Here is a 24,803-nt window from a genome sequence, read left to right as displayed (position 1 = left end):
ATATGCCCCATAATTATACTAAAGAAATACAATCACTGTATCATGTATCACTGTCATTCCATTGCTCATCGATTTGCTCAAGCGGGCACCAGTAACGTCTCCATTGTGAGACTTGTTTTTACTTCTTTTGGCATATTGAATACGCCACGGGTAGCTTGCCACGCTCTGCCATGCAGGCTAGACACTCTCGGTAGCTTGCCGGGCTCTCCGAGAGGGGCAAAGGAATCAAACCTGGGTCGGCCGCATGCAAGGCAAATGTCCTACCCGCTGTGCTATCGCTCCAGCCCAAAGAAATACAATAAATGGAAAAATTAACTAATATCTTGAAATATTAAAATGTATAAACTTTAATAATTTAACTGTAGCTAAGAGACTTCTTTCTTCAGAAATACGTTCAAATTATTAATCCCAATATTGAGTTATATAAAAATCTGTTTGTCCTGACATTTCATGTTTAAATAGCCTGTGTAAGAATTTTTATATGTATAAAACTTACACAAAATAAAAATTAGCTCAGTTCCATAATTTTATATACCAATGGCATGCTACTTACATGTAATATATCTCATAATATATAATCAATTAATCATTAACTGTCACTGTCACTGTCATCCTGTTACTCATTTGATATGCAAAAACAGTAACAATAAGTCTCACAATCATTAATTATGACTTCAAATTTAAGGTTAAGAATTCTTAAGTCTTCTGATCATAGAACAAATTTTTTCTCAAACTGGCTTTTTGCTACAAGATTTACCTGTGATCTGTGTATAATGACAGAGGCATAATTCCCCAGAGCAAGCCACTTTGCTGTACTGGATATCTTCAGCCCAGTTCCCGCCAAATTGATGCTGAATTGTCCCTGGGTTGAAAGCAAAACAAAAACAAAAACAGAATTTAAAACATTTAAGAATTCTTTAGGTTGGAAACATCTGGATATGAATCATAAAAAGTTTTTACTTAATTTTTAAGTGTTTTCTACTGACAGGAAGGGTTTTTCATTTTCCTTCCTATTTTATCCCACTATGCAATTTTTATGATTTTCAAGGGTTTTCCATTGACAAGAAAATGTATGTACATGAAGTTAAAGCATAGTCTACCTTTTTAAAACAAACATAAAATTACCGCACACTTTCACACACTTTCACTCAATATAACTGATTTATTGCAGGATGATGCTTTTTGTGCTAAAGTATTTTGTCCGACTATAGGATTCTGAGACCGAGCAAACGCTGGAGTGAAAATTTGCACAGAAGTAAACATGCCCTGACAGAAGGCAGATTCATAGTGGCTAATACTTTCCAGACACCAACATTTCTCTAGTTTTAGTGCTTTTGTCACTCCTTTTTGCTAACTTCCATGCTTAAGATATTTCCTGAAGTCTTCCATTACTGTGGCCTGCCTGATATCCCACTACACAATACTGCCGAATATTATGTTATTCCAATCCTTAAGTCTTTAAGTGCACAGGAGTGTATGTATTTTTTATATATGTTGCCTCATGATCTACACACATAATGCAGAGTGGATTTCTGATTAAATTATTTTCAAGCACAAGAACTATTTGTATGTCAAAATAACCCAGGTTATGCATTAGTAAAAAATTATTTTATACACAGTGTCTTACAGAATTATTAATGCATAATTTACATGAATGAGCACTTCCTCACCATTTTACCAGTCTTCCCCAACCATAATATCCCCCCACCCATGGTCATTCTACTAATGGTTGTTTTACTAATGACCATTTCTAGTGGTGATACTGCTAATGGCCAGTTCTCAGCTTCTGTTGCTTTGGGGCATATGTTACCTTCCCAATGTGTTTCTTTATATTCTGCATATGAGAGAGATCATTCTGTGTCTGTCACTCTCCTTCTCACTAACTCACTCATCATGATACTCTCCAGATCCATCCACTTGGCAGTAAGATGATTTTTTTCTTTTCTTAAAGCCTAGTGGTATTACACTTTGTATATGCACCATAGCTTCTTTATCCAGTCACCTGATCTTAGACACCTGGGTTAGTTCCAGATATTGGCTATTGTGAACAGTGCTGCAATGAGAATAGGAGCAAAAAATGTCTTTTCTAAATATAGTTTATGAGGGGGCACAGATTAGAAAAGAAATCAAACTCTCATTGTTTGCAGATGACAAAATACAATACATAGAAAAACTACAAAAATGTCCTAGAACCAATAGACTTGTACAGTAAAATGGCAGATTATAAAATCACTGTTGTAAGAACCAATGGATTTTTCTATATATAGCAAATAATGGAATAGAAGAGAGAGAAATGTTTTAAAATACCATTCACAATTGTGCATCACAAAAATCAAGTGTCTTCTAACACCAGGCACAGAAGACAAATTGAAATGGATTAATGGGGAATAGAGTGATATTATAGTGAGTAAGAAATTTGACATGTGTGAAGTCAAACTGTGTTTCACCCCCAGCACCACATATTGCCCCCCAAGCAAAAAAGTCCAGGTAGAACTTCTTAGTCCTACCTGAGAAGGGTCAGGACTAAGCACCCATAACTGCTGGGTGTGGCTACTGTATCACTGTCATCCTGTTTCTCATTGATTTGCTCGAGTGGTAATGTCTCCATTGTGAGACTTGTTGTTACTGTTTTTGGCATATCGAAAACGCCACTGTAGCTTGCCAGGGTCTGCCGGGTGGGCAAGATACTCACAGTAGCTTGCCGGGCTCTCCGAGAGGGGTGGAGGAATCGAACCTGGGTCAGCCGTGTGCATGGCAAATACCCTACCCACTGTGTTATCGCTCCATGGATCAATGGCCTTAATTTCAGACCTAACTACATAGATTACATTGAGTAAAGCATAGGTAGAACAATTTATGACAGTGAATTAAAAGATTTTCTCAATGATTCAATGCTATTGGTCAAGAAAACAAAAGCAAAGGTAAACAAATGGGACTGCCATCTAAGAAGCTAATGCACCACAAAAGAAATAAGGACCAGAATTCAAAAGAATACTGGATTCTGTCTTATTGAAAAATCACTAAGAACCAGAGCAATAGTACAGTGGGTAGGGCACTTGTCTGGCATGGAGCCAACCCATATTGGATCTCTGGCACCCTATATGGTCCCCTGAGCCTACCAGTAATGATCCCTGAATGCAGAACCAGGAATAAGCCCTGAGCATCACCTGGTGTGGCCAATTTTTTAAATCATCATCAAAGCCAAATGATAAAAGGACATGTTTTTCGCAGAAATTTCTTTAATCTTATTCACATAAATAATATCCTTCAAAATTAATGAACCAAAATATCTCTCATTAAAAGGCAAAGGATGAATGAAAGATCAGGAAACAAAATGCAACATTCTTCTGTTTACAAAAACTGTTTAACATCTATATTATGGAACTATTTTCAGAAATAAAATACTATCTATGCAACAATAGAAATTGGCCTCAAAGACCCAAAAGGAGAGAGAAAGGAAAAGGGAATGCCCCAACACAGAGGTGGGGTGGGATGGAGGGGACGGAGTGGGGGTGGTGGGAGGGATACTGGGACCATTGGTGGTGGAGAATGAGCACTGGTAGAGGGATGGGCACTCAATCATTGTATGACTGAAACACAAGCATCAAAGTTTGTAAGCCTGTAACTGTACCTCATGGTGATTCACTAATAAAAAAAGAAAGAAATTGGCCTCAAAGGCATTATGTTGAATAAAGAAAACCAACTTCATAAGATAATATACAACTAGGCTCTATCAAATAACATTTATGTGACATTCCAGAAAAGAACATTTTATAGCAACACAAAACAAGTATTTACCAGTAACAGACAGAAACTGATTCTGTGGGGTCAAGTATTAAGGGAACCTTTTCTTTATTCAGAATTTCTGTATTCTGATTATAAATCCCTAAATATGTCAAAACTCACAGAACTATGTATTTAGATACAAATTTATTATACACTTATTCCATCTAAAATATACTGAGGCATAAAACAATAAATTCTTTTTTTTTTCTTTCTGGGTCACACCCGGCGATGCACAGGGGTCACTCCTGGCTCTGCACTCAGGAATTACCCTTGGCGGTGCTCAGGGGACCATATGGGATGCTGGGAATTGAACCCAGGTTGGCCGTGTGCAAGGCAAACGCCCTACCCGCTGTGCTATCACTCCAGCCCCAACAATAAATATTTTTAAATGCTGTCTATACATCTACTTAAACTATTTTTGTCTTGCAAATAAAATTCAAATTTTATTTATTTATACATATGTAAAGGACTAAAATGAATTTACTTTTAAAAACTAAAATAAAATGAGCTGTGAAAAATATACCAGGAAAAGAAATATGAAAACTTTGCAGGGGTATCAAAGTAATAAGGAAAAAAATAGAATTCAAGACTCAAAGCAAGAAAACTTGACAAAGAAGTGATGAAAACTACTATTCTCAACAAAGAAGACAAAGCACATTAAGACTATTAACCAAATAATACAGCAAAGTTTATGAAACAAAATTTACAGCATATGCAAAAATGCATACATATTTCTTAAAAAATCACTGTCACTGTCATCCCCTTGCTCATCGATTTGCTCGAGTGGGCACCAGTAATGTCTGTTGTTACTGTTTTTTGGCATATCGAATACACCACAGGTAATTTGCCAAGCTCTGCCGAGTGGGCGAGATACTCTTTGTAGCTTGTTGGGCTATCCAAGAGGGGCGGAGAAATCAGAACCTGGGACAGCTGCGTGCAAGGCAAATGCCCTACCCGCTGTGCTATCAAACATTTAAATACACTGTCATTAGTGAGAAGACAAATAAAGTAAAATTAAAGAAAAAAGGCAAATTAAAGGGTAGATTGCATGATATGTATCAAATTCTATATCTAATAATGAACTACTATGTCAGTAAAAGTCCATATTCAAAATATATAACTGGCTCTGAATAGTCAATAGGAATGCAATAAATATACAAACATGTAAATGCACAAATAAGTTAAAGAGATTCACCTTAAATGAAATTCTATAATTAGTACACATTTTACTTCATATATATATTTAATTTATTTTTTATTTAAAAAATTTATTTTATAAGGTAGTTCACAATATTTGATCACATTTAATATTCAAACACCAATCCCACCACCATTACACCTTCCCACCACCATATTTGGGAAGTTTCCATCCCAAGCCCCAGTCCCTGTCCCAAAACACAACCAAAATCATATATTTTGTACTGTTTGTCATTTCATGTATATTTATGTCATATCATATTCTAAATTCACTTTATACTTAATGTGGCAAATTTTATTTTCCTTAAAAAATGCCCTATCCTCTCATTCTGGTTTTATCACTCATGTCCCCCCTGCAGTCATATGCAACACACAGAGGATGTGGCTTTGATGAATTCCAAACAACAGAATAAGCTTTCTGTGACACCAAACATCTGAAAAGTATTCATGGAAATGGTTTGTAGTTTAACACAGAATCTGGTTTATATATTTGACAGAACATCTCCAAGAACATGGGAAGTTTATATTTTTGATCACAGTACCCTTACACAGTTAAACATAGACTGAATAAGCAAAGTTTTTTCTGATGACATGTACATAAACCCAACAGCAGCCTATTTCAAAATAGAATTTTGCATTCTAGAAAAGCCTAGAGAGAACAATGAGAAGAGGTAACTCATTTTGATGGGCAGAGAAGAGCATTTTACTACTGGTTCTGTCACTTATTTTCTCAAGGGTCTCTGGACAGATTACTAACATAACTAGGTTATATCATTTTGTTAGCAATAAATATGGGTTAACCTAATATATAGCCACATAATTTTCTCAATACTACAAGAACAAAGTAGAGATATAGAAATTAGAACTAGGGAGAAAAACTGAGTGGCACTATTGAACTATATAATATTTTATAATTATATTTGTGTTAAAATACTTTCTATAAGGTTGCTAATAAAGGTATTTATAATGTATGTATAATATATAATAAATTTGTTTCATATTTTGTCTAATAGTGAGATGATTTACTTGCACATTAACTATCCAAGAATTTTGTTTATTTGCTATTGATCAACCTTACTAAATCCAACTTTTGTTTGTCTGGGGGCCACACACAGCGGTGCTCAGGGCTCACTCCTGGCTCTGAGCTCAGGGATCATTCCTAGTGGGGCTGAGGGGACAATATGAGATGCCCAAAAATGAGCCCAGTTCCGCCGTGTGCAAGGAAAATGCCCTACCCACTGTACTAGAGTCCAGACCCCTAAATCCAACATGTATTAAGAAACATATTCTCAGGACGTGGTTTCCGAAGTAGTAACGTGAGACTGTTACTACCTCTTTGTAGGCTGTTCACACCTTTAAGTGGTATTCTCAAAGCACTTATCTCAAATGGCAGAAGCACCTGAGAAGAAAACATAAATGGTGGAAAATGTGCACTGGTGTAGGGATGGGTGTTCGATCATCCTGTGACTGAAATTTCAAACATGAAAGCTTTGTAACTGAATCTCACAGTGATTCAATTAAAAAAAAAGAAAACATAGGTAAAAACCAGGATGAAAAAATTAAGCAAAGCTAGCTGGAGAGAGGAATATAAGTAAAGTGGGCCAACTCGGGTTCAAACTACTGCATCTCATAGGGTCTCGTACGATGCATCTCATATGGCATCTCATATATACATATATGTAAAATGTTTTGACAAAGTAAACAAATCTTGACAGTGGTTGTTTATTGAAGAGTGAACAATCTCCACTTAAGATGATAAAATGGAGTCAAACAGCACAGTGGATAAGGCATTTGCTGTAAAATCAGCAATCTGGGCTTAGTATCACTGGAGTAATCCCCTGAGTCCCAGTGAGGCTCATATTAAAAAATCATGGAATGGTGGTGGAAACAAAAAAGAAGAAAGATGATATCTAAAAGAACCAAGAAAATAAGATTACATATATTCTACAATAAGATAAATAGTTGACATATAGTTTATGGGCTGGAGCGATAGCACAGCGGTAGGGCGTTTGCCTTACACATGGTCGACCCGGGTTCAGACCCGGCTTCGATTCCTCTGCCCCTCTCGGAGAGCCCAGCAAGCTACCGAGAGTATCTTGCCCACATGGCAGAGCCTGGCAAGCTACCCATGGTGTATTCGATATGCCAAAAACAGTAACAAGTCTCAAAATGGAGATGTTACCGGTGCCCGCTCAAGCAAATCAATGAGCAATGGGATGATAGTGATAGTGATATAGTTTATGCAGAGAACCTAAAATAGTGCAATAACATATTTAAAGTGTTGAAGAGAGAAAAACTGTAAATCAAGAATTTTATAACAATAAATTCTAATTTTAAATCAAAATAAAGTCTAAAAAGCAAAAATTGAGATGATTTCTTACTTATGGATTGTCTTACTAGACAAACTAACATCTTCGGGCAAAAATCAAGTAGAAGCTAAAATAAATACAAATCAACAAAAGCAATCAAAGTGTTATGATAAATATAATTGCTTAGGCAATTCTTAAAGACTTAAATAATTTTTTATCTTAACTGATAATTAAATGCAAACAAAAACTTAAAGCAATTTTATAAACCACTATGCACCTAATTATATCATTGACAAATAGTATACAGAAATGCACTAATGGAAAAACTGACGCAGAGAAAAAATTATTTTTGAGTAAGGATTATGAAAGAATACTATGAATAATTTTAAGTAATTAGATAAATTTCAATAAATAGATAATTTCTAAGAATTATGAAAACTTACAAATGGTATTTTTTGTTTCTTACTTGCAAAAGAAATAGAAAAATTGAAGCTATCTACAAGTCAAGCCTCACATGCCTGGTAAATTCTAGAAAACATTTAAAGAAGAACATAGTACAGGTGGGCTGGAGAGGGCACATGTATCATGGCCAAATGGGATTTGTCCCAGAATGCAAAGTACTTCCAACATACAAAGATCAGTCAGTGCAGCATACCATAGCATTATAATAGTGGAAAAATATTTAAGAGATGCAGAAGATATATGTGATAAATCCAACATTTTTTCATAATAGAATCATTTAAGTAGGGAATAGAATGTTTATTAAGCAATTATTTCTTTCTGAACAAAACAATAGCACACTTAATGATGAAAAATGGAATGCTTTCCTTTAAAATGAAAAAAATAGGACAAGGATATCCACTATTCCCTCTTCTATTCAACATGCTATTGGAAATTTTGACTGGGTAAATAAAGCAAAAGGGGAAAATAAAAGATATAAAAAGGCATCTAAATGTAAATTAATAAGCAAAATTACATTTATTTTCAGGAAAAAGTCATCTGAAAGCCTTAAGAAATCCACTAAAATTATATCATAAGAAATAACTTAAGAAAGATTGTAAGATAAAGTTCAATATATAAAAATATAGAAAATATTGATTTCATAATTTGGATACTGGGTTGGAGTGATAGTACAGTGGGTAAAGCATTTGCCTTGCATGTGGCTGACCCAGGTTCGATTCTTCTGTCCCTCTCAGAGAGCCAGAAAGCTGCTGAGAGTATCCCGCCCACACAGCAGAACCTGACAAGCTACCTGTGGCATATTCAATATACCAAAAGTAGTAACAACAAGTCTCACAATGGAGACGTTACTGGTGCCCGATTGAGCAAATCGATCAGCAACGAGATGACAGTGACAGTGAATTTGGATACTAAACTTTCATTCTGTTTATTGCAAAAGCCTTGTTTATCTTGATCTGGAATGTTTAATGTCTCCTGAAGTGATAGTAAATAACCCACTTCTCTCCCATGGAACTATTTAAATATTTGATGATAATTACATTGCACACTTTTCCTCCTCTCATGCTGTCTCTTATCCATATACTGATTAAAAATTTAATCTTTTCATAAAGAATGTTTGTAAAGTACAAATTAATTTAGAGTCGAGTATGATTAAATATTTTGGTCTCAATATTATGCTTAGGAACCTTTTGATTATATTAGGTAGTTTAGAGGTAGTAACTCTGGACTCTACATGAGGCATATTGAACACCTGGTGACTGAAAAGAACAGCTAAGTCTTTTTCATATAACTTCAGCAGGTTCTATATGAGTTTCTGAACAGGGGATTTGTATAATTATTTTAAGTCCCCCTTTTCAAATTTTTTTTGTTGGTTTTGGGCCAAAATTTGTGGTGCTCAGAGCTTACTCCTGGCTCTGTACTCATGGAAGCCTCAGGTGACCAGATGGGGTGCCCAGGAATAAACCCAAATCAGTTGCATGCAAGGCAAGTGCCCTTCCCACTGTGCTATCTCTTTGACCCTGTGAATCTCCTTTGTAATTACAGATAAGACCGCGTTCTGGGTAGACATTTTGTGTGATACAATGAAAATTGGAAAGGAAAAATTCCAAAACTGTTGCGGTAGAACATTAGTTTCTTCTCTTAATAACAAAATAATTAAGAATAATTATTCATATAATAAATCCATTAGAAGCTCTTGTGTATGATATTAAAACAACCTATGAATATCCTTAAAAGTTTATACTGATCTAGCTTTCAACTCTTAATCTCATCATAAAAATATTTTTTCACGTGATTCTATAAAGTCCTTTGCAAAAAACAAGTAATTTTTTCCTAGAAAGCATACTCTGTACTGAAAATTCAGGGTATGACAGAAAGATAATGTAAATAAAACTGAAAATGAAGTAATAAAAAAATAATGTAAATAAAACTTAAATGAAATAATAAAGAATAAAGGCATTACATATCATTTAATAGAGAGCTATCCTGGGTATGTTACAACCCTGTTGTAAGCATTAGTGTATGAAAAATAAATACTTTTTATTACTTTACCTTGCAACGTATATATCCTTTCATTAATTTTTATTAATTAAATGGAAAATTTTTTAAATTGGATCACAATGAAATAGTTACAAAGCTTTAGTATTTGAGTTTCAGTCATACAATGATCAAAAACCTTTCCCTCCACCAGTGCACATTTTCCACCACCAATATTCCCAGTACCCCCCGCCCTATCCCATCCCTCCTCCTGTCTCTATGGCAGACAATTCCCCTTATACTCTCTCTACTTTGGGGCATTATGGTTTGCAACATCGATACTGAGAGGCTATCACTTTTGTCCATTATCTACTTTTAGCACACATCTCTCATTCCAAACTATCCCTCCCACCATCATTGACTTAGAGATCCCTAGTTTATTTCAGCTGCCTAATCCCCAAGCTTATGAGGCAGGCTTCCAACTAAGGGTCAATATTCCTGGCCCTTGTGTCCTTGGGTGTCAGTCTCATATTATGTAATTTTATATTCCACAAATGAGTGCTGTCATTATATGCCTGCCTCTCTCTTTCTGACTCATATCACTTAGCATGATACTCTCCACTTATAAGAAATTTAATAACTTCATCTTTCCTAGCAGATACATAGTACTCCATTGGGTAGATGTACCAAAGTGTCTTTAACTAGTCATCTGTTCTAGGGCATTTGGGTTGTTTCCCGATTCTGGGTATTGTGAACAGTGTTGCAATGAACATACAGGTGCAGATGTCATTTTTACTGTGCTGTTTTGTACCTTTGGAATATATTCCCAGTAGTGGTAGTGCCGGGTCAAATGGAAACTCAATCTCTAGATTTGAAGGAATGTCAATAGTGTTTTCCAAAAGGGCAGGACCAGTTGGCATTCCCAACAACAATGAGAGTCTCTTTCTACCCACATTTGCGATAGCACTAGCTGTTCTTGCTTCTTTTGATGTGTAGTGTCTGTGGTATGAGATGATATCTCATTGTTGCTCTGATTTGCATCTTCCTGATGATTAGCAATGTAGAGCACTTTTTCATGTGCCTTTTGGCCATTTATATTTCTATTTTGAGGAAATTTCTGTTCATTTTTTCTCCCCATTTTTTGATGGTATAGGAGGTGTTTTTAAACAAATTATATATACATACATATATAAATATATATTTTATTGAATCACCATGTGGAAAGTTACAAAGCTTTCTTTACTTTGATTACATCCAATATTTCAACAAAAAACTCACTATTATTGTTTGGAGTTTCTTCCCCCAAAGTCGAACCTGGTGAAAAGGAAGCATTTGATAATTTGTTTTCCATTGCTGAAAATGAAGAGATATGAGGTCGAGCAGCCACAATAGCAGCCACCTGGGTTTGGATTTCTGTATTTTAGTATTTTAGTAACTAAGTCCAGAGAAATTTCTGCCAAAAATTGCATCATTGCAAGCTTGTACCTCTCTGCTACTTTATATTCCACATATGAGTGCAATCTTTCTATGTCTGTCTCTTTCTTTCTGACTCATTTCACTCAACATGATACTTTCCATGTTGATCCACTTATATGCAAATTTCATGACTTCATCCTTTCTGACAGCTGCATAGTATTCCATTATGTAGATGTACCCAAGTTTCTTTAACCAGTCATCTGTTTTGGGCCATTCTGTTTTTTTCCAGATTGTGGCTATTGTAAACAGTGCTGCAATGATCATAGAAATGCAAATGTTATTTCTACTATATCTTTTTGCCTCTCCGGGAAATGTTCCCAGAAGTGGCATTGCTGGGTCAAATGGGAGCTCAATTTCTAATTTTTTGAGAATCGTCCATATTGTTTTCCAAAATGGCTGAACCAGTCGGCATTCCCAACATCAGTGAAGGAGAGTCCCTTTCTCCCCACATCCACGCCAACACCGGTTGCTTTTGTTTTTTGGGATGTGGGCTGCTAGTCTCTGTGGTGTGAGATGATATCTCATTGTTGTTTTGATCTGCATCTCCTTAATGATTAGTGATGTTGAACATTTTCTCATGTGCCTGTCAGCCATTCGGATTTCTTCTTTGGGAAAGTTTCTGTTCATTTCATTACCCCATTTTTTGATCGGGTGGGCAGTTTTCTTCTTGTGGAGTTCAACCAGTGCATTGTATATCTTTGATATCAACCCTTTATCAGATGGGTATTGCGTAAATATCCTTTCCCATTCTGTAGATTGTCTTTGTATTTTGGTTACTGTTTCTTTTGAGGTGCAGAAGCTTCTTAGTTTGAGACAGTCCCATTTATTTATCTCTGTTTTCACTTGTTTTGCCAGTGGCGTGTCATCTTTGAAGATACCGCTGGCTTCAATGTCTTGGAGGGTTTTGCCGGCCTTGTCTTCAATGTATCTTAGGGATTCTGGTATGATGTTGAGGTCTTTAATCCATTTTGATCTGACTTTTGTACGTGGTGATAGGTGGAGATCTAAGCCCATATTTTTGCATGTAGCTGTCCAGTTTTGACAGCACAATTTGTTAAACATGCGTTCCTTGCTGCACTTCACATTTCTTGCTCCCTTATCAAAGATTAGATGATCATATATTTGTGGGTGTGTGTCAGATTATTCAACCGTGTTCCATTGGTCTGCAGCTCTGCCTTTTTTCTATTACCATGCTGTTTTAATTACTACCACTTTATAGTAGAGTTTGAAATTGGGGAGGTTGATTCCTCCCATTTTCTTTTTCTCAAGAATTGCTTTAGCTATTCATGGGGGCTTATTGTTCCATATGAATTTCAGGAGCGCTTGCTCTATTTCTTTGAAGAATGTCAAGGGCATTCCTACAGGGATCACATTGAATTTGTACAATGCTTTGGGCAGTATGGCCATTTTGACAATATTAACTCTTCCAATCCCTGAGCAAGGGATGTCTTTCCATTTCCTCGTGTCCTGTTTTATTTCCTAAAGTAGCGTTTTGTAGTTTTTATTATACAAGTCCTTTACCTCCTTAGTTAAGCTGATTCCGAGGAACTTAATTTTTTGAGACACAATTGTGAACGGGATTGCTTTTATCATGTTGCTTTCTTCTCTCTCATTATTTGCATATAGGAAAGCCATGGACTTTTGGGTATTGATTTTATAGCCTGCAACTTTACGAGTCTATTGTTTCAAGGAGTTTCTTGGTAGAGGTTTTAGGGTTCTCTAAGTATAGTATCACATCATCTGCGAATAGTGAGAGCTTGATTTCTTCCTTTCCTACCTGAATGCCCTTAATAACTTTTTCTAGCCTAATCTCTTATTGCAAGTACTTCCAGTACTATATTGAACAGAAGTGGAAAGAGTGGGCATCCTTGTCTCATCCCTGTTCTTCGAGGGAAGACTCTTAGTTTTTTCCCATTGAGAATGATGCTTGTTGTAGGATGGTGATAAACAGCTTTGGCTATATTGAGGAAGGTCCCTTCTATAACCATTTTCACGAGAGTTTTTATCATAAACGGGTGCTGGATCTTGTCAAATGCTTTCTCTGCATCTATTGATATGATTATATTATTTTTATCTTTTCTTTTTTTGATAAGATGGATTATGTTGATTGATTTCCATCCTTGCATCCCCAGGATGAATCCCACTTGGTCGTGGTGTATGATCTTTTTGATGAGTTGTTGAATTCTTTTTGCTAATATTTTGCTGAGAATCTTCACATCCGTGTTCATCGTAGTTTTCTTTTTTTGTGGTGTCTTTGTTTGTTTTTGGTATTAGGGAGATATGAGCATCATAGAAACTGTTTGGGAGGGTTTCTGTTTCTTCAATTTCCTGGAAAAGCTTGTAAAGAACTGGCAATACGTCCTCTTTAAATGTTTGAAAGAATTTGCTAGTGAATCCATCTGGACCTGGGCTTTTGTTTTTGGGAAGGCTTTTGGTTACAGTTTCAATTTCCTTCATATTAATAGGACTATTCAGGTACTCCAGGTCTTATTAGTTCAGCCTTGGGAGATTATAGGAATCCAGGAATTTATCCATTTCTTCTAGGTTCTCTTGTTTCATGGCATACAGATTTTCAAAGTAGTCTCTGATGATCTTTTGAATTTCTTTGGTTTCTGTTGTGATGTCCTGCTTTTCATTTCTGATTCGGCTTATAAGTGTTCTCTCTCTTTCTTTTTGAGTCTTGCTAGTGGTTTATCAATCTTGTTCATTTTCTCGAAGAACCAGCTCTTGGTTTCATTGATCTTTCAGATTGTCTTTTGGGTTTCCATGTCGTTAATTTCTGCTCTAAGTTTTATTATCTCTTTCCTTCTGCCTGGTTTTGGCTCCTTTTGTTGGTCCTTTTCTAAGGTCTTGAGGTGTAAAGTCAAGTTATTTATGTGGGCCCTTCCTTCCTGAAATTTGCTTGCAGAGCTATGAATTTTCCCCTTAATACGGCTTTAGCTGTATCCCACAGGTTCTGGTAGCTCGTGTCTTTATTCTCATTTGTTTCCAGGTACCTTTTGATTTCTTCCTTGATTTCCTTCCTGACCCACTCATTGTTCAACATTGAGCTGTTTAATTTCTGGGTGTTTGTTTTGGTTTTCTGCATCTGTGTGTGATTAACTTCTATCTTCAGTGCATCATGGTCTGAAAAGATAGCTGGTACAATGTCTATCTTGCTGATTCTGTTGAGGTATATTGTGTGGCCCAGTGCATAGTCTATTCTGGAAAATGTTCCATGTGCACTGGAAAAGAATGTGTATTCCTTTTGGGGGGGATACAAATCCCTGTATAGATCTATTAGCCCTCTCTCTTCTATTTCTTCCTTCAAAGCCAGTATTTCCTTGATGAGTTTTAATCTTCTTGATCTATCCAGAGGTGATAGGGCGGTGTTGAAGTCTCCAACTACTATTGTGTTCCTTGCAATGTCCTTCTTAAGGTCTCTTAGCAGCTGTTGTAGGTATTTAGCTGGTCCCTCATTGGGTGTGTACACAGTTAGGAGTGTGATTTATTCCTGCTGTACATATCCCTAGATTAATAAAAAATGGCCTTCACTATCCCTTCTAATCTTTTCAACCTGAAGTCCATGTTGTCTGATACTAGTAAGGACACACCAGCTTTTTTGAGGGAGTTGTTTGCTTGCAGGATTGTTTTCCATCCTTTGACTTTGAGTCTGTGTTTGTTCTGGCTATTCAGATGTGTTTCTTGCAGGCAGCAGAATGTTGGATTCAGTCACTGAATCCATTTTGCCACTCTGTGTCTCTTAATTGGTGAATTAAGACCATTGACATTGAGAGAGATTATTGTCATGGGGTTTTGTGCTATCTTTCTGTAAGGGTTTGTTGTGCTTATAGGGGTTTTTCTTGTATTACAGTAGCCCCTTTAGTCCTTCTTTTAGGTTTGGTTTAGAGTCTATGAAGTTACTGAGTTGTTATTTATCCCCAAAATAGTGTATTGTTCCTTCGAGTTTGAATGAGAGTTTGGACGGATAAAGTATTCTTGGTGAAGCATTCATTTCATTGAGTTTTTTCACTATATCCCACCACTGCCTTCAGGCCTGGAGGGTTTCCTCTGAAAGGTCTGCTTTGAATGTGATTTCCTTCTTCGACCTTGCTGCTTGCAGTACTGTGTCTCTATTCGTTACGTCCATCATCCTAACTATGATATGTCTTGGAGTTTTTCTGTTAGGATCTCTTTTAGCTGGCACCCTTTTGGCTCCTTGAATCTGGATGTCTGCATTCTCCAACTCTGGGAAGTTTTCAGCAATCATTTATTTGACTGTGGCTTTTTCATTGGGATTGGTTCCCTGTCCTTCTAGTACTCTGATGATTCTAATGTTGTTCCTCTTGAAATCATCCCCTAGGACTCTGATTCTCCCTAGAGCTACTTTGAGGTCTCTCCCCATTGATAGTTGTTGCCTGTAGGCTTCCTACAGCTCACCCTCAAGCTCACTGATTCTCTCTTTGGCTGTACCCATTCTATTGTTTATTGTTGCGGGCACCCACTGAGTTTTTTAAATCATCTACTGAATCCTTTATTTGTGACTTTCCTTTTGTAGGTTTTTCATTTCTTTTCTCATTTCTTCCCATAATTTCTTGGCTGTCTGTTGTATCGTTTCTGTCAGGTACTCTTTTAATTTGTCAATCTTTCCATTGAGTTCATTGAACATCTTGAGAATTTCAACTCTGAATTCTTTATCAGAGAGCTCAAGTTTGTAGGAAACATCTATTGAGGCAACAGGACTCCTTTCATCATCCTCTTCCTGTGGCGGGGATTTGAGCTGTTTCTTCATATTGTTGTGGTGGTATGGAAGAGGGACCTTCAAGTTGTTTTCACTTGCTCGGTCAGTGATATTTCATCCTTAAACATGCTTTTAGCTTCAATGTCATAGAGGATTCTGCCTACATCTTACTCCATGTACCTTACGGATTCATGTCTGATATTGAGGTCTTTAATCCACTTTGCTCTGACCTTTGTGCCTGGCATTAGACAGAGGTCAGAGTTCATTTTTTTGCAGGTAGCTGTCCAGTTTTCCCAGTACCACTTGTTGAAGAGGCTTTCCTTGTTCCACTTCACATTTCTTGCTCCTTTTTCAAATGATACAGCAATGTGAAGCTGAACTAATATCCATGCAATTTAAAATTATTTCTACTGTATATTTCAAGCAAATATATAACTGGCACAAGGTTTTGTTACAAATTTATCTAAAAGCTTTGAATTAACATTAATAGAACTTTTTCAGATATTAATGGACCTGTGACCTAGTTGCTGACTGCTTGATACTCTGCAAGTGTAGACAAAGCTAGTCTATGTTTGACATCACTGGGTCTACACCACAACGTAGACAGAGTCCAATTCCTTTGTCTTGGTCCCACAGCGTGCACAACCAACCTTCCTCATATTTACAGAGTACCATCACAGTTTCTGAAGCACCTGGCCTCCTTTTGGCCACACAGATCTACTTAGCAAGTTACATGTTGATCACAGTCATACTTCCTGTCGTGCATCAAAGATTAGCAGAAAATAAAGAGAGAAATCCTCAGACTAATCTCTGGCATCTGCCAGTCTAGCTACAAAATAATGAAGACTTACTCCAGCACAGGAAACATGCTAAAAAAAACAATGGGGAAAACGTGTAGAAGTCTAGCAATTTTAATGAATGAAAACGGTATCACCAAAGACTCAAACAATACCAACCAGCTCAGAAAATCCCCAGTAACATAAGAATAATCAGAGATCTTGAAGAATAGAAAGGCAAATTTTATGAAGAAACAATAGTTAAAGAACTCATAATAAGAATTTCCCAAAATTGAGGAATAGTAGAAGAAAGATCCCAGTGAAAATAAACTCAACTAGGAAAATTCCAAGACACATTATACTCCAATTGACAAAAGCCAAGGATATATACAGGAATATTGAAAGCTCGCAAGATAGCACTGTACTGTAGCACTGTAGTCCTGTTGTTCATCAATTTGCTCCAGTGGGCATCAGTAACGTCTCCATTGTGAGACTTGTTGTTACTGTTTTGGACATATTGAATACACCATGGGTAGCTTGCCAGACTCTGCTGTGCGGGTGGGATATTCTTTGTAACTTGCCAGGCTCTCCATGAGGGACAGAGGAATCGAACTCGAGTTAGCTGCGTGCAAGGCAAATGCCCTACCCATTGTGATATTGCTCTAGCCCAGCAAGATAAAAAACAGAAGGAAAAAAGTAAAGCTCACTAGATTTACAGAATAGCTATCAACTGACACTCTATGAGCCAAAAGAGAATGGAAGCATATGGCACAATAACTTTAGTAAATGAAGATTTCACCAGGAACGCTGTCCAGCTAGATAATCAATAATCATTTACCTGAAGGAATGATAAAGAGCTTCACTGAAGGAAAGAGCTTACGGAATTCATGGCCTTGAAAACAGTTTTGCAAGAAGTATTAAAAGAGCTTATTTATTTATTTATTTATTATTGAATCAACATGTTATACAGTTACAAAGTTTTTGTGATTGGGTTTCAGTCCTCAATGTTCCAACATCCATCCCTCCACCTCCTCCAACATTCCCACAACCAATGTCCTCATATCCCTCCTGCACCCAGCCAGCATGCCTTATGGAAGGCATGTTCCCTCTCTCTCTCTCTTTCACTCTCTCTCTCTCTTACTCCCTCCCTATCTCCCTCTCTCTCTCCCTCTCCCTCTCTCTTAATCTCTTTCTCTCTGTCTATTTTTGGGCTTTATGGTTTGTAATACAGATACTAAGAGGACATCATGTTCAGTCCTTTACCCACTTTCAGCATGCATTGCCAATTCAGAGTGATCCCCTTCATCTATTACTGTCATAATTGTCCCTTCTACATCCCAACTTCCTTATCCCTGAACCCTTGAGGCAGGCTTACAACTGTGGACCATTCATCCTGGTCCTTGTTTCTCCTGTACTTGGGTATTTGTTTCATATCATGGGTTTTTTTATATTCCACAAATGATTGCAATCATTCTCTATCTATCCTTCTTCTTCTGACTTATTTCACTCATGATATTCTCCATGTCCGTCCATTTATAAGAAAATTTCATGACTTAATTTTTAATATCTGCGTAGTATTTCATTGTGTAGATATACCAAAGTTTCTGAACTGAACATACAAGTGCAGATGTCATTTCTGCTGTGTCCTTTTGCACCCTAGGGTTATATTCCCAGAAGTAGTGAATAGTCTCAAAATAAACCAACAGATATCAAGAGAAAATTGAGATGAAGCTAAAAGAATCATTGGAGTCTAAAAGGAACAGGAAGAAAATCCTGATGAAGAAGCAGCTATAAAAGCCATCATTGCTGAGATGCCCCCAGAGCTGAAGAGCACATGCACCCAGATTCAGGAGGCACAAAGGGTACTGGCTCAAAGAAATCCAAATAAATATACTCCAAGACCCATCGTAATCAGACCGATGAAAACCACAGATAGATATCAAATACTGAAAGCAGCAAGATCAAAGAATGAAATTGTTTATAGAACAGCATCCTTAAGATTTACAGCAGACTTTTCTGTAGGTCTGAAGATAGTGTGGGGATATAGTGAAAAAGAAACTCAATGAAATAAACACTTCTTCAAAAATACTTTACCCAGCTAGATTCTCATTCATACTTGAAGGAATAATACACAGCTACACAGACAACTCAGGAACTTCATAGACTCAAAATCATGGATACAGGTAAAACTAAATGGACTACTTTAAGACAAGTTCCTCAAACACACCAAACTCCTGCAGAAATATAGGACAAAACCTGATAACAATAATCTTTCTCAATGCAAATAGGATAAAATAAACCAATTAAAAGACTCAGAGTGAAGGATGGATCTGAAAATTGAACCCAACATTCTGCTGCCTTTAAAGAGCTTCTTGAAAACATTCTGCTGCCTTTAAAGAGCTTCTTGAAAGGACAGGAAACTTCTAAACATGTGGCATTGGGTACAGCACTCACTCATGGTGCATATGGCTGGTCCCTATGAGACTAGAAAGGTGTGTTTATTCTTGGCATACTAAGGGGTCTTATACATTTCCAATAACAAATTAATGTCTCATTTGTATTGATACAACTACGTTTTATCAGATTTGTTTTACATCCAGGTATTTTTATTGCAATCTTTTACTGATTAACGCAGACACTTAGGCAGCTCTATAAATACATTTTCTGGTATAAAACCAAAATTCCCTTTCTTAGGATAAAAAACTTTATAACTCTTTGGGCTATTTTTTTGTCTGTATTTGGGTCACAGCCAGTGATGCGGAGGGGTTACTCCTGGCACTGCACTCAGGAATGACTCGTCAGTGCTCATGGGACCATATGAGATATAGGGATTGAACACACTGTTCTTTTTACTTTGTTCTTTCAGGACTTTGTACTTCTGTAGGCCCATTCATCTTTTCCCATTTAAACGTTATTAATTCCCTTAATCTTATTAAATTTTACATTTGTAGATTTTACATATTTCATGGAAAATCTAAAATATATAAAAATGATTTTTAAAAGTTTAATTTATTACAGGAAAGACATGGTAATTACCACAAAAAGATCCAAGAACAAAATAAAATTTAATGCAATATATTTTAGATGCAAGAATTGAAACTTAGTTATATAAATAATAATAGTTATGTTATATAAATAAGAATAGAGAGTACAGTGTATAGTATATGATCCTATAGTATACATTACTTTATACCTATACTGTGTATAGTATACAGCACTATACTATGCTACCATATATATATTGTACTATACAATGTATACTGTATAAGGCATTCTATTAAATTATTTAAATTTCTATGGGGCTGGAGTGATAGCACAGCAGGTAGGGCATTTGCCTTGCACACGGCCGACCCGGGTTCTATTCCCAACATCTTATATGGTCCCCCGAGCATAGCCAGGAGAAATTCCTGAGTGCAGACCCAGGAGTAACCCCTGTGCATCGCCGGGTGTGACTCAAAAAGCAAAATAATTCTTTACATAGGTTAATATCATATGGAATTGATCATCATTAATTGACTTTTATTGTTTTATTTTCTGATAATTTCATTAGTCACTCACTTAAGTTTTGTTGGAGCAAGTAATAGGCAATAAATGGTTATATTCCAGTGAAGGGACCAAGCCCTTGGGTAGGAGGGAACCTGGAAACATCTTCTGAGGGAAGGGGACATTAGTGGAGGCACTGGTATTGAAACATTGCATGCATGAAACAACTCTGATTTGAACAACTTTGTAAATCACTGTCTTAATAAAATAAAAGATAAAAGAGGTTTACATTTATATATTATGATTTTTAAATATTATTGTCCAAAACCACAAAGAAAAAAATACCAATTTTCAATACAGAGGGAAAAAGTCCAATATGATATACTTGCGGGCATCTGGCAGCACTGTAACAGTCTCCTGCTGTGGCAAAGGGCACTGCCTTTCCATGCACTGTCTGAGCAAACTGAAGATCTGTAGCTAAAAAATAATAAATAAAACTTTTAGCATAAATATAATATATGTTCTCCAGTTTCTATTGTAAAATATATTCTTCATATTGCAGTGTTAAATATATGTATATACTATAATTTTAAAAAATAAGAAAAATGTTATGCAATTATAATTAGTAATATATATATCAGACTCCTAATAACTTTTATTTTTGATCAAAGCACTATAATTAATAGAGATTTACAAGTTTGTTGTTCTCATACCACAACCATCACCAGAGTGTCAGTGCCCCTCGACTGAAGCCCCAAAGATCTCTCCCATTTCGCACTGCTCCTCCCCCATCTTGTCAGAAACTATTCTGTTATTTTCAGGGTCTATCACCATTCTCCAAATTTTATTCGTTTACTAAGTTTCTTTATATTCCATGTGTGAGTGAATCCATTCCTTATTTGTCCCTACCCCTCTAACTGATCCCATTCAAAATGATACCTTAGTTCTACTGACAGTGCAGAAAAGTGCATGAATTCATCTTTCATTATAACTAAGCAGGATTCCATTGCTTAACTTTATTGATTCATTTATTCTTTCATAGTAGAGCTGTTTCCAGATCTCTGCTATTGTGAATAAAACTGCAATAAACAAAGGAGTACAAATATATATTTTTGCTTTTTTGCTTTTGCTTTTACACCACACCCAGTAATGTTAAGGGGTTACTCTTGACTCTGCACTCAAGAATTACTCCTGGAAATGCCAGGAATACCAGGTGCCAGGAATCAAATTCATGTCAACCACATGCAAGGCAAACCCCCTACCAATTATACTATCTCTCTGGCCCCAGAGATGAAAGTTGTTTTTTAAATACTCTTGGAGCTCTTAGTAAAATGCTAATAATTGAAATTTCTTGAAAATATAGAAGCTCAATTCTAGACTTTTTAAGAAATCTCCAGTTTTCCATAGAGGGTGGACCAGATGACACTCCCACAAACAATTGATGAGCTGGCAGAAATATAGAAGAAAAAACCTAATTTTTCTTTTATGCAAAAAATTCTACAAGTCCCCCTAAAAAGAGAAATTACTGTAATAAAATGAGAAGTTTAAAAATGAATAAAATATTAATAACATTTGACATCATAGTATCTAAAATAGATGAAGTAGAATCAGGAGAAAAATTACGAGTAATATTTTAAGAAAACAAATTATAATAAAGCAATATGTAGGTGCTGATAGACAACATGAGTATCTATTTAGGCTATTGTCAGCAAAAATACTATTTATTATTATATTATTATTTTTATCTTAAGTTTTTAATTGCATTATCATTATTTACAATACTGTCAGTAATAAGGTTTCATGTGTACAATATTCCAACACCACACTCCACCACCAGCGTGTCCAGAGCCTTCAGCCATTGCCGTAAGGTACTCCTTTCCACATTCCTGTATCTTCAATGCTCTCACTGCTATCGTATGCTCAGTTCTGTAGATAACTTCTCAGATTTTGCCACTTTGACACCCCACATATGAGAGAGATCATTGTGCATATGTCCCTGTCCTTCTGGCTAACTTCACTCAGCCTGATACTGGCCAGCCTCATCCACATAGCAGCAAGTTGTATAATTTCTTCCTTTCTTATAGCTGAGTACTACTATTCACATTCAACGCACATACACACAGGTTCTATGGAACACTATATATATGGAATATATTTAATGGAGTTTTTTCAATGTATTAATAATGTTAAATGAAATATAGACACACACATATACATATATGTTTACTTATACAAAGTTCTTGGACACAGATTTGGGCCATTGTGAATAGTGCTTCAACAAACAGTTGGAGCACAAATGTCTTTGCTGAACAGAGTTTGGGGGCCCTTGGTAAAGAGCCCCCAAATGGAATTCCACCAAGTGGAATTTCTGGGGTATATTGAAACTCAAATTTTATCTTTTTTTTAGAGGTTTCCATATTGTTTTCCTAAATGGTTTGATCAGACAAAATTCTCATGAGCAGTGGATGAAGGGTCTTTTTGCCCAAATCCATGCCAATGATCACTTTTATTTTTCTTTGCAATGTAACAGTCTCACTGGTATGAGATAATAAAACTGTTGTTCTGACTTGCATTGAATGACAATTAGTAATACAGAGAGCATTTTTTCTTATACGTTTTTGCCATCTGTATGTTTTCTTTGAGGAAGTTTCTGTTCTTCTCTTATCCCTATTTTTCAATGGAGTTGATTGTTTGTTTAATTTGTTTTTGTTATGTTTTACAAATTCTTTATATATCTTGGCTATTAGCCATCTTACTTATGGTGCAAAAGCTTCTACATTTGATGTAGTCCCATTTGTCTCTATTTGCTTTTGTTTGCTTGGCCAATGGTATTGAATCATTGACTATGCCTCAATTCAGTGACATAGGGTTCTATCTATGACATTGCCAAACATAGGCAGAATGGTTCAGTCTGTTTTCCCCAATATAATTTATGGATTCCGGTCTGATGCAAAGTCTTTAATTTCATATTGAATTACTGTGTGCATTATATGCTACAAAGGGCTGAGTTCATTTCTTATATGTGACTGACAAATTTTCCCAGCATTATTTATTCAAGTGGTTTTCCTTCCTTCACTTTATACTCTTGGCCCTAAAGACAAGCTTCAAGTCCATATACTTGAAGATATGTCTCTGGATTCTTATTCGCATTGCATTGGTCTGAGAATGAGCATTTATTCCAGTAGCACACTGCCTTGTTTATTATAGTTTTGATTATTATAGTTCTATAATATGATTTGAAACTGGGAAAATAAAAACCCTTTTTCTCGTAGGTTTGCTTTGGCTATTTGAGAGGTGAAGTGGGGGTAGGAGTATTTGGTTTATGCATTTTTTTAAGTCTCAAATTTGGGGTGGACTATACTTTTTTGAGACACTGTTATCGACAAAATTTCCCACAATAATATTTCAGGTAGACATTGTTTCAACACCAATTGTATCACCAGAGTCAACTTCCCTCCACTGATGTCCCCAAGTTATCTCCCATTCCTAACCTGCATCCCTAATAGGCACATTTTTCCATTTTGTTATGGTGCTTTTTGTCTGAGGTTTGCAGTATTGATTCTGTAGTTTATAAATATATATATGTATGTATATATGTATGTGTGTGAAATTATTCCCTAACAAATCCCCCCCAAGAATGAGCTAGTCCCTGGGCAAAACATTTTAGGTCTTAGAATATAAAAGGTTACAAACATGCACCCAGGAAAGAATAGAATAGCATGAAAGAATAGAATAGATCATAAATATATTAAGGTTGCAAAGTGCAGGCAGGAATGCATGGAATAAAACAGTTCCGGGTATTTAAGATGTAAAGGGAAACATAAGCAAAATAGAATAGAAAACTGTCTGAACTTTACACTTTAAGGGTGCCTGCTGATGTGAAGTATCTCAGCCTCTTCTCCTCATGTGCCTGTTGAAGACTGGGCTGCTTATTAACTGTCATTAAAGTTGCTGCAACTTAAAAAATGGCTGACATGTCTGGAGCCTGGGTGGGGAAGCGATATTGTATGAAATAAACGGCCTGCTTGTGTAACCACTGATGGCTGCCCAGTTGACCCTATAGCTTGGACAGTCTGGTATGCTAGAACCAGTCTGCCAATATTCAAGATTCATACACTGCACCTCCAGCACAGCTGACCTTAGATTTAGGGAATATATTTGAGTGTTAAATTCTAACCGGTTGCTCAAATAATCAACTCTTATCAAGAATCATGTTATTTTGATTGCTGGATTTCTAGGTGCTTTTATGATTCCATATAGACTTCACTAGTGTTCAATCAAAGTAATTCCTTGAATAATGCTGTCAGAATTTTCATGATAATTGCATTGAACCTATATAAAAATTTAGGTAGAATGGTTTAATATAAAAATTTAGTTAGGATTTTGACAATATTCTTCTAAACCATGAACATAGAATGTTTTTTATTTCCTGAGAACTTCTTCAAATTATTTCATAAATAATTTACAATTTTGTAGTATAGGTATTTAACTTTTTTTGAGTCAAAGATACTTGATATATTGGATACTGTTTTGAATGGAGAAGTCTTTTCAGTCTCTCTTCTAACTTTTTATTTGGCATGTAGGAATATGACAGATTTTTGTGTGTGACAGAACTTGTCA

The 24,803-nt window shown here is 36.1% G+C and overlaps 1 protein-coding gene across 1 annotated transcript in view; it reads right to left on the bottom strand.

The window, feature by feature from the left end:
- ADAMTS20 (ADAM metallopeptidase with thrombospondin type 1 motif 20) overlaps positions 1-24,803 on the bottom strand; it is a 249,176-nt gene that overhangs the window by 14,867 nt on the left and 209,506 nt on the right. The window contains exons 37-38 of the mRNA XM_055143422.1: positions 20,569-20,660; positions 758-862 (exon numbers count right to left, since the gene is read on the bottom strand). Of these exons, the coding sequence (XP_054999397.1) occupies positions 758-862; positions 20,569-20,660 (197 nt within the window). The remainder of the gene's footprint in view (positions 1-757; positions 863-20,568; positions 20,661-24,803) is intronic.

The sequence above is a fragment of the Sorex araneus genome, chromosome 6, assembly GCF_027595985.1.
Source record: "Sorex araneus isolate mSorAra2 chromosome 6, mSorAra2.pri, whole genome shotgun sequence".
Taxonomy (NCBI): Eukaryota; Metazoa; Chordata; class Mammalia; order Eulipotyphla; family Soricidae; genus Sorex; species Sorex araneus.
The sequence above is the reverse complement of the archived record's forward strand: the minus strand, read 5'-3'. Positions and strand labels throughout refer to the sequence as shown.